This window comes from Equus caballus, chromosome 5, assembly GCF_041296265.1.
Source record: "Equus caballus isolate H_3958 breed thoroughbred chromosome 5, TB-T2T, whole genome shotgun sequence".
In the NCBI taxonomy this organism is placed as follows: Eukaryota; Metazoa; Chordata; class Mammalia; order Perissodactyla; family Equidae; genus Equus; species Equus caballus.
In genome coordinates this window covers 45,986,152-46,002,294 of record NC_091688.1, presented here as the reverse complement: position 1 = coordinate 46,002,294, position 16,143 = coordinate 45,986,152, and the positions used below count along the sequence as shown (strand labels likewise).

Below are 16,143 nucleotides of genomic sequence, written 5' to 3'. Positions count from 1 at the left end.
AGGGTCTTGCAATCCTGAATGTTTAGTTGAAGCTAAGAAAACTCCCTAGTGAGCAACATTCTTCCAAATTTTTTTTAAAATTTTTATTGAGATATAATTGACGTACAACATTATATTAGTTTCAGGTGTACGACATAATGATTTGATATTCGTATATGTTGCAAAATGATCACCACAATAGGTCTAGTTAACATCAGTCAACATACATAGTTACAGAAGTTTTTTCTCTTATGATGAGAACTTTTTTCTTTTTTTTGGAAGATTAGCCCTGAGCTAACATCTGCTCCCAATTCTCCTGTTTTTGCTGAGGAAGACTGGCCCTGAGCTAACATCCATGCCCATCGTCCTCTACTTTATATGGGGGACGCCTATCACAGCATGGCTTGCCAAGTGGTGCCATGTCTGCACCCGGGATCCGAACCTACAAACCCCAGGCGGCCAAAGCAGAATGTGTGCACTTAACCGCTGCGCCACCAGGCCAGCGCCTGATGAGAACTTTTAAGATTTACTGTCTTAGCAACTTCCAAATACACAATACAGTATTCAACTATGGTCGCCATGCTGTGCATTACATCCCCATTACTTATTTATTTCACAACTGGAAGTTTGTACCTTTTGACTCCTTTCACCCATTTTGCAACACCCCCCTAACCTCTGGCAACCACCAATCTGTTCTCTATAACTACAAGCTTGTTTTTCGGGTTGTTTTAGATTCCACATATAAGTGAGATCATATGGTATTTGTCTTTCTATGTCTGACTTGTTTTACTTAGCATGATGCCCTCAAGGTCTATCCATGTTGCCGCAAATGTCAAGATTTCATTCTTTTTTATGGCTGAATAATATTCCTCTGTGTGTGTGTGTGTGTGTGTGTGTGTGTGTGTGTGTATACAAGGTTGTTTCCATAGCTTGGCTATTGTAAATAATGCTGCAATGACATGAGGGTGTGTATATTTTTTGAAGTTAAGTGTTTTCAAAATTTTCATTTGTTTCATGAACAACGTAGACATGATTGTTTTACAATGTTTCTGATAACTCTGACATCTCTAATATTTTTAGGGTCAGTTTCTGTTGCCTGCTGTGTCTGATGGTTCTCATTCATAGAGTCTAGTTCTTTTGTGTTCATTATCTTTGAGTATATGCTACACGTTGTATTTGAAAAAATCAGTTTAGGAATAATCTGAGACCTACAACGAAGGCTTTCCTGCCAGGCGGCTGGGAGCACTCTCAGTCTATAATTGCCTTAAACCAAGTAAAAACTTTACTGTATTACACAGGGGATGTTTCATTCTAGTTCACCTTCATCCTAAGATTATAGCCGTTTGGGGTCCTGGCTTTGTGTAGGAATGCTCTTCTGGTAGATTTCCCAAACTGTGCAGAGCCTGGTCTTTTATTTCTTCCCCATTCGCCACAGGAGGCTGTCATACCTAATTTGCAGGATCAGGAAATGCTCTTAGCAAAAATGTAGTTTCTGCGCTTGCTTATGTCTCTGGGTTCCAGTTTTTCCTTTACTTTAGACTTAGTAATTCTTCATTGTCTAACCATCACCTTAATGCATTTAAGAATATGTTTTCTTATCCACCCTTTTTTTTTCTTATGCACCCTTGGTTTGTTTTCAGAAGGAATATTAACATAACTAACCTAGCCACTATTATCATCATCAACTTTTAAAATATACTAAATGCCTCAAAAAATAAAGTCATATTTTAATGCTATGGCTCTGACTTAAGCTAAGTTGCTGACACCACAAGATGGAGTATAAATCACAGTCCCACCACTGTAAAAACTGTCAGGCCACTACAAATACAAATTTTATTACAGAAAACTACTACAGAATTTTCTTTCCCCTTTTTTTCCTAACTAGGTCCAGCTACCAGTCTATTCTGGGCCATGAAATCAAAGGCTGCAGTCTCAAAATCTAACACTTTTTCCTTTTGACCCCTAAATGGCAATCCTATACATGCTCAGACTTTCCTTTGGAAAAGATAACAGTCACGTTACTTAAAATTCAACATTTATTATTTTATTGTGTAGTTAGAAGAGTCTAGTAGACAGACGTATATATGAATATTGGCCAGAAATTGAGCTAACTTTTGACAAGTGGGAATCAAGAATACTACCACAGAACCATCAATGCCAAAAATGTCTATCAGCCTCAGCTTTACCTATTTGAACAAGATGGCATAGCCTAGTTTTACCCCAACGGAGAGCATACTGTTTGGCATTTTCCAGTGTCCTTGAAATTTTCAACTACCCACCAGAGGACAGGTCACATGGAACTAAGGAACAAAGGGCTCCAGGTTCCATCAAGTGCCTTCAAGTGACAGGAGTAGAGATTTAAACAAACAGAAGCTGGGTAAGCACAGGAAGGTGGCTCTGCTGTCGCAGTCCTCTACAGCACAAAAGTACAGGGTTTACTTAGGATTTTAAGAAAGTGATAGAGAAATTCTCCACCAGTCTTTATCCTAGAGATGTTTTTGGTGGTTGCGACCCTACTGGGCAATAACCCTGCGATCCTTTCTAGCTGTGAGGATATCCTAGACTGGAAGGAGCCCAGAAACCTAATTTCTGGCACTCCTGGCCATCACAAAGCCCATACAACAGGTCTATGCATTGTCTAACGTTGAATCTGGAAACGGTCATTACCATTGTTTCCTATTTGAAGGGTCATCTCATTTCCTGCTTCAAAAGGAGATCCATAAATTACAGCTTAGGACCACATTCTCAATTTTTAGGTGGAAAATGGTCTCCAGAGACATCAGACACAATAAAATACTTCCTCAGATGACAGGGAAGTATACGATTGCGAGTCAGGAAAGGAGGAATGTTCTTTTAGGAGGTACAGAAATTGAAAGAGCAATTGAAATTATGCCAACCACCCTTCATGGCCTATATAGGCGGAAATTCTTGCCTTACTCAACCAGTCGATAAACAGATCCTCTAGCAAACGAGTTACCAAGGTGAAAAATAAACTTTAGTCTGGCTCAGTTCTCTTCTGACCCACATGCTCTTGAAATTTTGAAAACATTTCACTTTTTCTTTCTTTTTGTGTTTCAGTGCAGATAATTTCTTTTGATCTATCTCAAGTTAATTTTTCAGGTCAACATTTGTTGAATATTGACAATTTCATATGGTTCAATGTAATATATTAACCTAATGGGCAAAATTCAAATTTGCTTGTATGTTGCTAAATATAATTTTTTTAAAGGCTTTGCCAATTTGCTGCTTTTGACAGTGTATAAAAGTATGCATTTTCTTTCATTCTTTTCAACTTGATATTATGTATAATTTTTACAAACCTGAGGAAGAGGTTATGGGAACTCCTGACTAATAGCTGGTTATTCAGAAACACAGGGGACAACCAACTGGACTTGCAACTGGCATCTGAAGTGGGGGCAGTTTTGTGGGACAGAGCCCTTAATCTGTGGGGTCTGTGCTAGCTCTGGGCAGTTAGTACCAGAATTGCTTAATGTCAGGGGAAAACTCCCCACACATTTGATGTCAGAAGTGTTATGAGTAGAGAAAATAAGTTTTTTCTTTTAAGGTATATAAAAGAGAAACCACCTTTAAACTCACTTAGCTTGGGGAAGTGAGAGTAGTGAGAGTACCACACATCTGATATGGGAAATGGCTTTTCCCCCTGTGAATCTTCTGAACTGAACCAATTGCCATTTATTTGAGGTAGGATCACAATATTCCTAATCAAAGGAGGCAGAATAGTGATATGATCCCAGGAAGTCCTTGCACTCCCCTCTATTACTCTAATCTTGTCTGTTTTGTTTGGTGTCATAGACCATAATTTTTGAGACTATAGAGACAGGACTGAAGACCAGGCCATGGTAGGGACAGCAATGTTTCTAAGGGCAAGACAACCAAGACTTGGATCTAGAAGGGAGTAGTGGAATGGCAAAGGATATGGTTGTGACTTGGGAACCCCCTCAATCCTCCCTGGGTTAGTATTTGTCATCCTCTTATTTATGCTGCTACTAAGGGCCTTTGTGACTCAGCAGTGGGCATAAACATAGCTATCTTCCTTCCTTCCAAGAGAAAACTTTGACACAAACCATGCATTACAGTTATATTATGACGTCTTCATGGAGTCAAGTAAGAAGAAGGCAGGCCAGAGGATCCAGTCTGGAATTCTAACTGTGTCTTGAACAGGGTCTTTATTGAGTTCTACCCTAATATCTTAAATTATAGTTGTAAAGAGAAATGTCTCCCTTTGTCTATTTTGACCACGAGAAGACTGTGCTTACCCTCTGAAAAGTCAGAAGATAAGACAACATCTACTACCCTTACCAAGTGCTAATAGGCCACCTTGAAGATGTAAATGCTTTATTTCTTGACTCTCACCACACCTCTACTGAAAAGGACTAATTTTCCCCAGAAAGGACCTGGTTTTGACCAAATCCTGGCCCCCTCCCCTTCCACATGATAAAGCTGCTAATTATCTGAGAAAAGATTCCTAAATTACAGTGTACTGGGAAGCATACTCAGGGTCAATTAGCCATAATTCTGTTTCTGTTAAATCTCATAATTATTATATCACTGCTGCACAAAATCAGACTTGGAGCTAGTTTGTGTCTCATTGCACCATTTATTAACTTTTTGACTATGAGCAAGTTACTGGACCTCTGTTAGCTTTGTCATGCACAATACTGAGATAATAGTAAGATCAACCAAGTAAAACGTTGGAATGTTCCCAGCCTTGTTTAGATGGATGAATCTACTCAAATTTATGTTACTTTGCCTTTCCAATAAGTTTTGTTTTCATTCCCTGCTAAGAATCAGTCTAGAGGCTATTAGAAGAAGAGAAACTAAGTTGTTGTGGCAAGAACAAGCTAGACGATGAGTGAAAGTCAACCTTACCTATAGACTAGATAAAACCCTAAGAAACAAAGTCATTGTGCAGACATTTTCAAGGATTAAGACCACTGTATGTGCTTCTTCTGATCCCCAAAAGTATAAGATTTTCATTCAAATAACTTTTTTCCATGACAAAATATTGCTGAGTCCATCAATTCTCATCTACCCACACCTAGTAGTTCTGTGAGCTGAGAGCTTTTCAAAGTTCAGAAAAACTGGTCTAAATTCCACAAACCTTGATCACAGAGTGTGGGTTACTTATTGTCTGGACTGTGTGCTGGAGGAAGTGTAGGCAGGAGGACTAGCTGAGTCAGCTAGAAGCTTCTAGCTGAAATAGTATTGCATTGTAAAATGCGCTTCAAACTGTCCATTTGACTTCTGGTGACATTTCCTTACCACTATTCCAATTTGCCTCCTCTCAGAGTTTATTACAAGGGAAATATCACCACCATTATTCATCATTAATGCTTCAGAATATTGAGGGACAGAACTGTATTACCAATAGTAAAGTTCTTAGAAATTCTGGGTTATGTAGTCACAAAGGAGGTCATTTCTTTTGCATATATGTCCAATGTTGAAAGGATTGAGAGTACGCAGATAGTCAGCATCTTCATAGATAGGTATGCCATAAGTTGAGTAGTTTGAGGGGAAGGGTGATAGACTAGAACTTTTTCAGAAAACGTTCTGTACATTAGGATTCCATGGCTATGAACTTTTGGTAATATTCTGTTGCCACCGCCTAGAGCATGAAATTGGTGAAAGGATTCTCCTCTAGTGATTTCATTCTGGGGATTATCTTTACAATTTCTTATACAAAACGTGCAAGATATACTTTTAGGAGAATCACCAAAGAATAGAAATAGTATATAAAAATTCCAAACCATAAGAAGAGGGAAATGGAAAAAGAAAAAGAGCAAATAAAGGAAAAACCATTTAAAAGTCAAGGAAATTTGAAATACTTCTCAATAACCAATAATTGAAACACCATGAGTCCAAATTAATGGAATGTGGCTAAAAGGGTAATTAGAATAAAAAAGAAACTCTTATATTCTTATATTAGAAGTGAAGAAATGTTAAATTAACCTAAGCATGAGACTTAAAGTTAGAAAAAGGACAGAACAAATCCAACAAAAAGAAGAGAAGGAAGATAAAAGAAATAAGAGCAGAAATAATTGAAATAGAAAAACAAAGATAGAATAAATAGAATCTACAAAGTCTAAAGTTAGTTCTTTGAAAAGACCAACAACATCAAGAAACTTCTGGTGAAATTGTGATGGATATAAAGCAGAAATTTTAAGTACAAAACATTGACAAGTCAAATCCATCAATATCTAAAACTGCATGATAAACCATGATGAAATCAGATTTACTCAGGAATTTAAGAGTTTTTTAACAGCAGAAAAATCTATAAACATAATTAGACACATTAACAAATTTAAGGAGGAATATTATATTATCATCTCAATTCACAGAGAAAAAGCACTTGATAAAAGTTAACAACATTTTATGATTTAGCAAACTAAGAAATAAAGCATGATTTTCCTGAAAAAATATACCTACCAAAATCCTACAGAAAATACTCATATATGGATTGGAAAGAAATAAAGAAAGCTCTATAACACTTGCAGATAATATAAATTTCTATGAAAAAACACAAAAGAATCTGAAAATAAATAATCTGAAAAAAATTTTAAAGACTTTAGTAAAGTATCTGAATATGAAGGCATCACTCCATAAATCAACTGAATTTCCATTATGCCATAAACAAACATTTAGAAAGTGTAAATTTTAAACTACCATTTAAATTAGCAAAAATATACACACTCACTCACACACATACACACACCCCCCCTAAGAAGAAATCCCACAAGATCTGTGCAAAATCTATATGGAGAAAACTGTGCAACTTATGGAAAATTATTGAGGAACACCAAAGACTTGGGTAGATATACCAAATCCGTGGTTTGGAAGACTAAAGTCATAAAGATACAAATCCTCCCCAAATTAATATACATATTCAATGTAATTCTGATCTAAATACAAAAAATATTAAGAAATCTGACAAGCTGATTCAATATGTCCATGAATGAGCAACAATACAAGAATAACTATGACACCACTGAAGATGGATAAGTTAAGGAGACGTGCACTACCATATGTCACAATGTATTAGAAAGCCATATTATTAAGACAGTATGGTATTGGCGCAGGGATAGGAAAATTGCAAATGAAACAGCATAAACTCTAGGAAGAGAACCACATATATATGAAAACTTATTTTGTGATAGAATTGTCAGTTCACTTCAGAGAGGGAATGATTTACGTTTTTAAATGGTGCTGGGACAATTGGTTATACATGTGGAAAAAAAGAAATTGGATACCTGCCTCACACCACATACAGACATAATTTACAGATAGATTTAAGACTTAAATGTAAAAGGTAAACTTTTAGAAGAAAATACTTTGGAATAGGTAAGGACTTCAAAAACAAGACAATACTAACCATAAAATGAAATATCGATAAATTTACATTAAAATTAAGAGTTTTTGTATATGAAAACACAACATAAAGTGAAAAGACAAGTCACAGATCACAAAAAAATAACTGCAACACATACAACCCCCAAGCCAGATTGAATCTTAAAGCTTCTACAAATCATTAAGAAAAAGATAAAAATGCACAAAATGAGTAAAATAAAAGCCACGAACAGAGATTTCACTGAGGAAACTACACAAATGGTGAATAAACATATGAAAAAGTGTTCAATGTCATTAGTAATCAGGGCAATGCAAATGAATACTACAACAGAGTGCTAGTTTATAACCATAAAGTTGGGAAGAGAGACTAAGAAGTCTTACTACAATATCAAATATTAGCAAGGACATTAGCAAAATAGAAATCCTTATATCCTGCTGATGGCAGTTTAAACTAGTATAGCCACTGAGAAACTAACTTAGCATCATCTTATAAAATAAAAAATTCATATACATATAATATCTTTGTTTTTGAGAGATACTTTCACTGGGCATAGAATTCTAGGTTGAGAGATTGCTTTCCTTCAGTTCTTTAAAGATATTGCTACATTATCTTCTCACTTGCATTGTTTCCAACAAAACATCAGATGTCATCCTTATCTTCATTCCTCTGCCTCTGTGTAACATATCTTTTTTCTCTGGCTGCTTTTGAGATTTTTTTTTTCTTTTACTGTTAATTTTGAGTAATTTGATTATTATGACCTTATGTTGTTTTATTCATGGCTTGTGTGTGTGTGCATGCTTGGGGTTTGTTGAGATTCTTGGATCTATGAATTTATAGTTTTCATCAAGTTTGGAAAATTTTGGGCCATTATTTCTTCAAATATATTTTCTGTCCACCCCCGCTTTTCAGGGACTCCAATTACACATATATTGTTACTGAAAGTTTTGTCTTCGATCCTGATGCCAAGCCAAATAACAACAACAGAGTCTTGGGTGAAATAGGAAAGGCTTTACTTTGCCAGGCAGTAGGAGAAAAGCAAGGGCCAGTGCCCCAAAACTGCTTGCTCCCTGTTAAGAAAGGAGTAGGAGTTTATTTGGGTTTTAGGTAGGGGACGGGAGACTGGGGCCGTGGACTTCTTGGTCAGCATTTGCCCATAAGCCTGTGTCTGGGGCTGCTTCCAGAGGAGGAAACAAAATATTTCTCAGATGAGTGTCCTTGACTGTTTATCTCCATGGTAGAAGGTAGACTGTTATGTCAGGAAGCCGAGGAGTTGGTCCTGGGAAGCTTTGGTTTCTTGATATTCTCCGGACCTTAGTTTCTCTGTAAAAGAACTTCAATGTCCTGCAATTAGCCACAACTTTAGTGGGAGCCCAGTGTGAGGTCATCTGGACTTTAACAATTTGTATCTTCTATTTGGCTCTATAGCTCAGGGAGTCAGAGGTTAAAGAAACAATTATTTACACATGAGTGTAACTAAAGAACCAGGGAATTGGGAATGTGTGCCTTTAGTTTCAACCCATATATGCTGGGTTCACTGTAGGGGAAACAATATCAGGGCTGATATTAACTAAAAGCTGGTAACAATATTAAGCCATTACCACACCTCACTGATCCTCTTTATCTTCTTTTTCATTCTGTGTTTCATTTTGGATAGGTACTATTGCTATAATGTCTTCATATTCACTAATCTTTTCTTCTGCAATGTCTAATCTGCTCTTAATCCCATCCAATGTATCAGATTTCATCTCTAGAAGTTGGATTTTGGTCTTGTGATATCTTCCACCTCTCCACTTTACTGAGGTAAGACCCGTCTGAGTATTCTATCACATACCTCATGAATTATGATGTTTTCCTTTCCGGCTGTTGGGAACTGGTACTATTTCCAGCCCTGTGTGAGCACTGAGGGCTACTCCATCTAATCCTTTCAAGTTCTTTCCCAGGCCTGAGGTAGTTTTCTCCCACAAATAACTGGTCCCTATTCTGCTGAATGCTTGAGGGGAATCCCCTGTACCTGGAGACTTCTGTCTCTGTGCAGCTTTCTCCTTTGCAGTTTTTTGGCCTGTGAACTCTAGCCAGCTTGGTCTCTCCAGACTCTCAGCAACATCTTCTCAACTCAGAGATTCCACTGGGGTTTGCCTGAATCGCCCATCCCAGCACCACAGCCTGGAGACCCTCTCAATGCAGTGAGCTGGGGCAATCACAGGCTCATCTCTTTTCTTTCCCATCCCTCAGGGATGACTGTGCTTTGTCGCCTGATGGCCACTGTTTTGAAAAACGTTGTTTAATATATTTTGTTCATTTTTGTTTTTATTTCAGGTGAGACGATAAATCCAATCTTTGCTACTCTATCTTGGCCAGAAATCTTGTATGTTATTAATAATATTTTAGTTCTTAATTTGAGTGGTGGGTTCATTAGTATTCATTTGCTTATTGTGTGTCATAGCCAAATACACATATATATTACACATTCTGTCATTTGTATAAAATATTGCATAACATTTTTTAAGTTCTGAAAAGAAATAAAGATTTTTTTTCTCCCCCTGGGGTGGAACAAGGGCAAAAAAAAAAAAAAAAAGGAAGAGTTTGTGGCCAACCTCCTACTTCCCTACCTTCCTGAACCCTCTATCTGTTCTAGTCACCAACCCCCATCTTGACCAACTTCCTCCTGCTCTTGTCATGATGACTGTGAAGGTGTTTTCCTGACACATCAAGGTGGTCGAGGGAAGATGGTGCTAGCTTGGGGAACATGGACGATCAGGAGCTTTCACATGCTATGATCCAACAAACCATTGTGGCCTCCCCTGTTTATAGTACTAGATGAAGGCCTTTCAGGATAGTGCTGACTTACACATCAGACTGCCAAATATTGAGGGAGGAGTTCATGTGAAGAGTTTCTCTGTTTCAGATGATACCTATTTTTAGAATATAAGCTACTCAAATGTTTTAACACTTTCCCCCTCCCCCTCTGGCCTTTTCAGTTTGGCCAGAACCCCTTGCTGCTGTTGATACCGACCCTGATATCAGTTTCCCCACATTAAACCCAGCATATATGGGGTTAAAACCAAAACACTCATTCCCTGCTTACTCTCTGGCTTCCTGGCTCCAGAATCCACTATCCTCCATGGAGACAGGCACCATCAAGGACAAGCACCTGGATCATCTCCACCCCACAAAGAGATACAGGCTGGTGGGAAAGCTGCTGACCAGCAAGGGCATATGCTCCCCCTCCCCTATCTAAAACCCCTATCTAAAACTCCTTTTAGCTTTTTGGGGAGTTTGGGATTTCAGCGTTAGCTGCCCTCTCTCCTTACTCAGCGCTGTGCAAAAATAAAATTCCTGCTTTCTTTCACCACTACCGGTGTCAGAGATTGGCTTGCTGTTCCATAACACTGTGATGCAGGAACAAAATCAAAATGCAGTGATTTGCTATCTTGAGGATGATGGAAAATGTATGCAAAAGCAGACAGACTGAGATTTATAATGGTTTGATTAGTAAAAAGCTTAGGAAGGAACCTCAAGGGCACACAGGACAATTAGACAATGGGCTTAACGAGTATATTCACGATGACAAAAAAAAAGTGGGATTAAGGGAAGAGGAAATGGACAAAGTCATTCCACATTGAAACAATCTATAAAAGACAAATTATAACACCACCAGAAATTAACTGTAAAGACTAGATGATATAAATATAAAGTCACAGATGAGGATTAAATTTTTTTTAAGTTGATGAAATCACCTTGAGGGATGCAGGAACCAGAGAAAGATTTGATAGATGAAGCAGTAAGAATAAGAATAAAAAATCAATTGAATTTCTAATGAAACTAGAAATTGAACCAATGTGGAACTTTTTACAGTGAATGATAGTTGAAGAAAAACATCAGGTAAAGTTTACCTGAATCTCCTGAAAAACACTTCCAGCATTAGCAAATATATAAGGTAATATATTTCATCTGTTCAAGAGATGTTACAACAGCGTACAAAACGTGTTAAGTTAAATCGTGTTGTAGACAATTATACACAATTATTTACCTAAAATTTACTTGATATATTTCAATACTTCCTAAAATATATGGTTGTTAAGGGAAAATAAGATCACCAACTGCTTTTTACTCGTAAAGAGTGCAAAAATAAAATTAATTTTGGGTCATTTCTTTGTGAGATTTAAATTATCCTACCTTTTAAAAAGTATATCAAATAATTGTTCACAAATCATTTTTTATTGTAGAGAAGAGAACAATTTTAATTAAAACAGGCAACTAATACTTTGCATCTACCTTCGAGAAAAGTGTATTTGTGAAGTGATTTTAAAAGCATGAAGCCGATGAGTAAGATGGTATTATAAAATATCACCAATGTATGGAAATATAAATGTCACATATAGATGTAAATTCTCGTAACGGTTCTTGTGAGCATCATGATTTTCATTAGCCACTAAATACTGGAGACTATCCTGCCTTAGTTACAATGTTTGCTCCATTATCTCCTAGTTCTTTTTACTGGATTCAGACCTACATCAGGGGATGTTTGCTCAACATTTGGAAACTACAGATGCTTATTAGACAAAAAGCATTTCATCCTTCTAAGTCATGGATCTCTTTCATTCCTCTTCCACAAGACTACTCATTCCCCCATGTTTTCCTGGTCAATGAAACACATTCGCACATTTTTTAAAGAAGCAGCTATTTTACTACAAATCATAAATTGTAAGGGATGTGGTGGGTACTGTTATGCTCTATTGCTGAGAATGTAGAGGAGATCAAAGTGCCTGGTTTCGAATCCTGCTTCTACCTTTTACAACCTTGGACAAGATACCAAATTCCTCTTTGACTAGTTGCATCATTTGTAAAATGGAAATAACGATAGTGTCTACCCATAGTTTATTGTGAGGATTAAATGAGAAAATACATATCAAGCATACTTGCCTGGTGCATAATAAACACTGTACAAATATATGCGATGATGGTGGTAATGATCAGACAATCTGACAGCATCTATCCAAAGAAGAAATGTCCATTTCCTGTGACTGAGCAATACTGGTTCTAGGAATGTGTTCTACAGGAATAATAAGTCAAGTATTTAAAGATGGGTACAAGACTATTCATTGCTGCTCACAACAGTGAAACCTTAGAAACAGCCTGCATGTCTCTAAAGAAATGTTGGTGAAATAAATTATGGTACATTCATACAATGAAAATTTTGAAGACAAAACAGTGTAATAGTTCTGAATATAGGCTTTGACTGTAAACTTCAATGAGCTAAGGCTTCTCCCATCTCTCTCAGAATATCCTGAGTTCTTCCTAGACCTTTCTTCCTTGCTTTTCAATTGTATCAATCAGCTATTGCTCTATAGTAATTTCAAAATGTTAGTGGCATACAATAGTAAGCATTTATTTCTCACTTGAAGTTTGCAGGGCAGCTGGAGCAGCTCTGCTTTAGGCTGCAATGGCCAGGACAGCTCTGCCTCACAATATAGCTGGCTAGCTAGAGCATGTTCTTGTCATGACGATAACAGAAGCACAAGAGGGTGAGAGACAATATGTAAAGATTCCTAAAGTCTAGGTTCAGAATTAGCACAATGGTGTTTCCACCCACATTTCATTGGCCAATGAAAGTCACATGGATGAGTCAAAGCCAAGGGTCAAGGAAGTACCCTCAGCCTCTCATGAGGCTGTGGAAATAGTGTAGTTTCAGGGAGAGATGAGAAATTGGGGCCAGTAATTCAGTCTACAACATTATATGTCGCCATTTTTAATTCTCAATCAGTGTGAGATTGCTACCTAAGTCCTTTTGCACTCATTGGACTCATCCTAGTTTCTGTTTAGTTTTCTTTCTCTCTTAACAGAATACCTAAAAATCTCTATATCTTTACAACTCTGCCTCAGGTTCCAGCTCACTTTAGTAGTGGAGAGCTTCCCACCTGTACTCTGAAACTCCCTTCTTCGGGATATTTCTGCTCATATATATATACATATGCTATTTTTCATCTCTACAGCATTTACATTAATCATTTGATTTCCCTGGATTTAGCCAAAATAAACATCCCAAATTCATAATGTCTTTCAGAGACATGGCTCTTTTTTTAAACTGAAATGAGAAATGGATCCTGCATGTGTTCCCAGAGGAAGAGAGGCTGGTTTGTATTAGGGGAATTCTTGCAGATTAGTAACTCTTCAGATGCCTCTTACAGGCTGCTATAGAATAATCTGGATTCAAATGATCAAGCTTTGGAGGCAGTAGCCAGGTTTTGAACCAATTTTTAAAATGGAGATTTGCATATTCTAGCCCCAAGACACAGAATTGGTAGAGGGAAGATATAGTCAGGATAGAATGCCAGTAAAACTTTAACCCCTTCCTTGGTTTCTTAGAGTTTCATAAACCCAAAACCCAGAGTTTCGAACTGGGAGAGATGGGCCGAGAAGTATGAGAATGGGGAGAGCTTGCTCCGAGAATTAAGAATATACTTCCCAGAAAAGGAACATAATGAAAGCAGTCAGAAGTGACAATTTCCTTCCTCTTTTCTAATCTTGGCTCCAGGGCCCTCGGCAGAACCTCTTCCATGTCTTGCATGTTACAGATTTCACTGCTCCCATCAGCTCGGAGATAACATGTGGCTCTTGACAGCTCTGTTCCTTTGGGGTAATTTGGGCTTAGAGGGGGTAGCTAGAAGGGTACAGGCTCTGGTTCTGGGAACTCAGGATTTTTTTGTCTTCCTTTAGTATACTAGGCTACAACTCATGAGTATGGAGACAACTGCATCTGTGCGTCTTGGTTTATTGGTGCTTATTATATCAAAAGGATGAGAAGGGAGACTCTGAGTAACATTAAGCCTACAGCACCATGTCAAAATAAAGCCTTGTCAACAACCAGCCATGGGCTCTTCAGTACCGCTGTACCTGATTTGGGGAAAGTGGGTAGAGAGAAACTCAGGAGACCAAAGCTGGCCTACAGAAGACAGAGTGTACATTAATTCTGTCTCCACAATTCTCCCTTCCTTGTCGTCTCCCCCTGACCAACTGATGTCTCTATTCTCTGGTCTCTTACAGTTCCAGTTGGTGGGCAAGATGGTGAGTAATGTCTAACTCAACTTCTCTTCCTTTGCCACGTTGCTGCTTCCAAAGGCTGGGTCCCCTTATCGTGAAGAAGAAAGCATAGGGAGAGAATAGAAAGGAGAAAGTTTTATAAATTATGTCAGATCTCCTATATTGAGTATAATTTTGATAAAATCCTGGTTTTTAAGGTTTCTCTCTAAGATTTTTCTGGATCAGTCCCAACCTCTGAACTAAATGCCTAAATCTATATAAAATAGCAGGAAAGGGCCAGAATTGCAATAATGCAGAGGTAGCTCTGCTGGGTTTGCCAGCATCCCTCCAGAAAGTTCCTTTTAGAAGAAAGCTCAGTACATTTTTGTTCCTCAGAGAGAATCCAGCAGGTAAGCGAAGGATTCAAAGTGAGGAATTTGAACCTCGATTTCCACTGCAGATGCTAAGTAAGGCCTGATATTAACCCTAAGAGACAGTATAGCACAGAGGATAAGAAAATCGGCTCCAAGCAGTTTGCCCTAGTTTGAAACCCTGCTTCCTTGCTGACCAGCAATGAACCTAAATTAGTCATTTGTTTCTCGGGAACCCAAAATCTCCAACGCACAGATGCAGATTTAATGACATCAACAGAGCTCTCTGTAGTAGGGTCTGGACACTCTTAATGGCTGGCTTTTGTAGGTTTCCACTCACCAATTTTTCAATTTAATCTAAATATACATTTTTGTCGTTGTGGCATCCGCAAAACTTTACCAGTTGCTGAGACTTCCCTTTTATTCCACTTGTTCTTTTTGTTTTAATCCCAAAGCAGACTCCACAAAGGCAGTGATCACCTTGCAGCCTCCATGGGTTAGTGTATTCCAAGAGGAAAATGTAACCTTATGGTGTGAGGGACCCCATCTGCCTGAGGACAGCTCTACACGGTGGTTTCTCAACGGCACAACCATTCAGACCTTGACCCCCAGATACAGAATCACTGCTGCCACTGTCAATGACAGTGGTGAATACAGGTGCCAGACAGGTCTCTCAGTGCCAAGTGACCCTATACAGCTGGAAATCCATAGAGGTAAGTATGGCATGGAGCAGGAGGGCTGGAAATCACGAGGTCTTCCTTTGTTTTCTCCTTTCTGGTTGCCAGAGGTGTGTGTGTCGATTTATCTGAGTATGAGTCTCAGCTCTATGTGCCTACCAGGTGAAATTAGGTCAAGATGCTCAAAACATCACATTAGGGTGTTTGAACTGTGCCCCAACAGCACCTCAACTGGGGCAGCTGTATGTAGGGTATCTAGAGTAAAACTCAGACCCTAACATTTTGTTATTCAAAATTATGTAGTTTTGTTGGAAACAAGTAGGCTTGCACATAGTAAATAATAATTCAGACAAATGTACAATGATGAACAATGAAATCTTTCTCCCACTCAAAACCCTAGTCCCACGGTCACCTTCCACAGGAACGAAACTGTTTATATATAAACTTTTTTAAAAAGTGGTTGTAGAATACTCTATATACTGTCTCACATCTTAGTTTTACCACTTATAATATCTTGGAGATCTGTTTATATCAACAGAGATCTACCTCATACTTTCAAATGGATGTGCTATCATTGATATAACCATTCTGCCCATTAGTAAACTTCCAGTGTGTTTCTGTCCCTTCACTTTTAGGAACAATGCTGCAATAACATCTTTATACTTATAGTATGGGGTACGTTTCGTGGTATATCTGTAAGAGAATATTCTGGGCATAGAATTACTATGAG

At 38.0% G+C, this 16,143-nt stretch overlaps 1 protein-coding gene across 1 annotated transcript in view; it reads left to right on the top strand.

Annotated features, from left to right (window-relative positions):
• The window catches only part of LOC111773646 (high affinity immunoglobulin gamma Fc receptor I-like), a 35,908-nt gene that overhangs the window by 13,395 nt on the left and 6,370 nt on the right, over positions 1-16,143 (top strand). Inside the window, exon 2 of the mRNA XM_070268368.1 lies at positions 15,192-15,449. Within this exon, the coding sequence (XP_070124469.1) occupies positions 15,192-15,449 (258 nt within the window). The remainder of the gene's footprint in view (positions 1-15,191; positions 15,450-16,143) is intronic.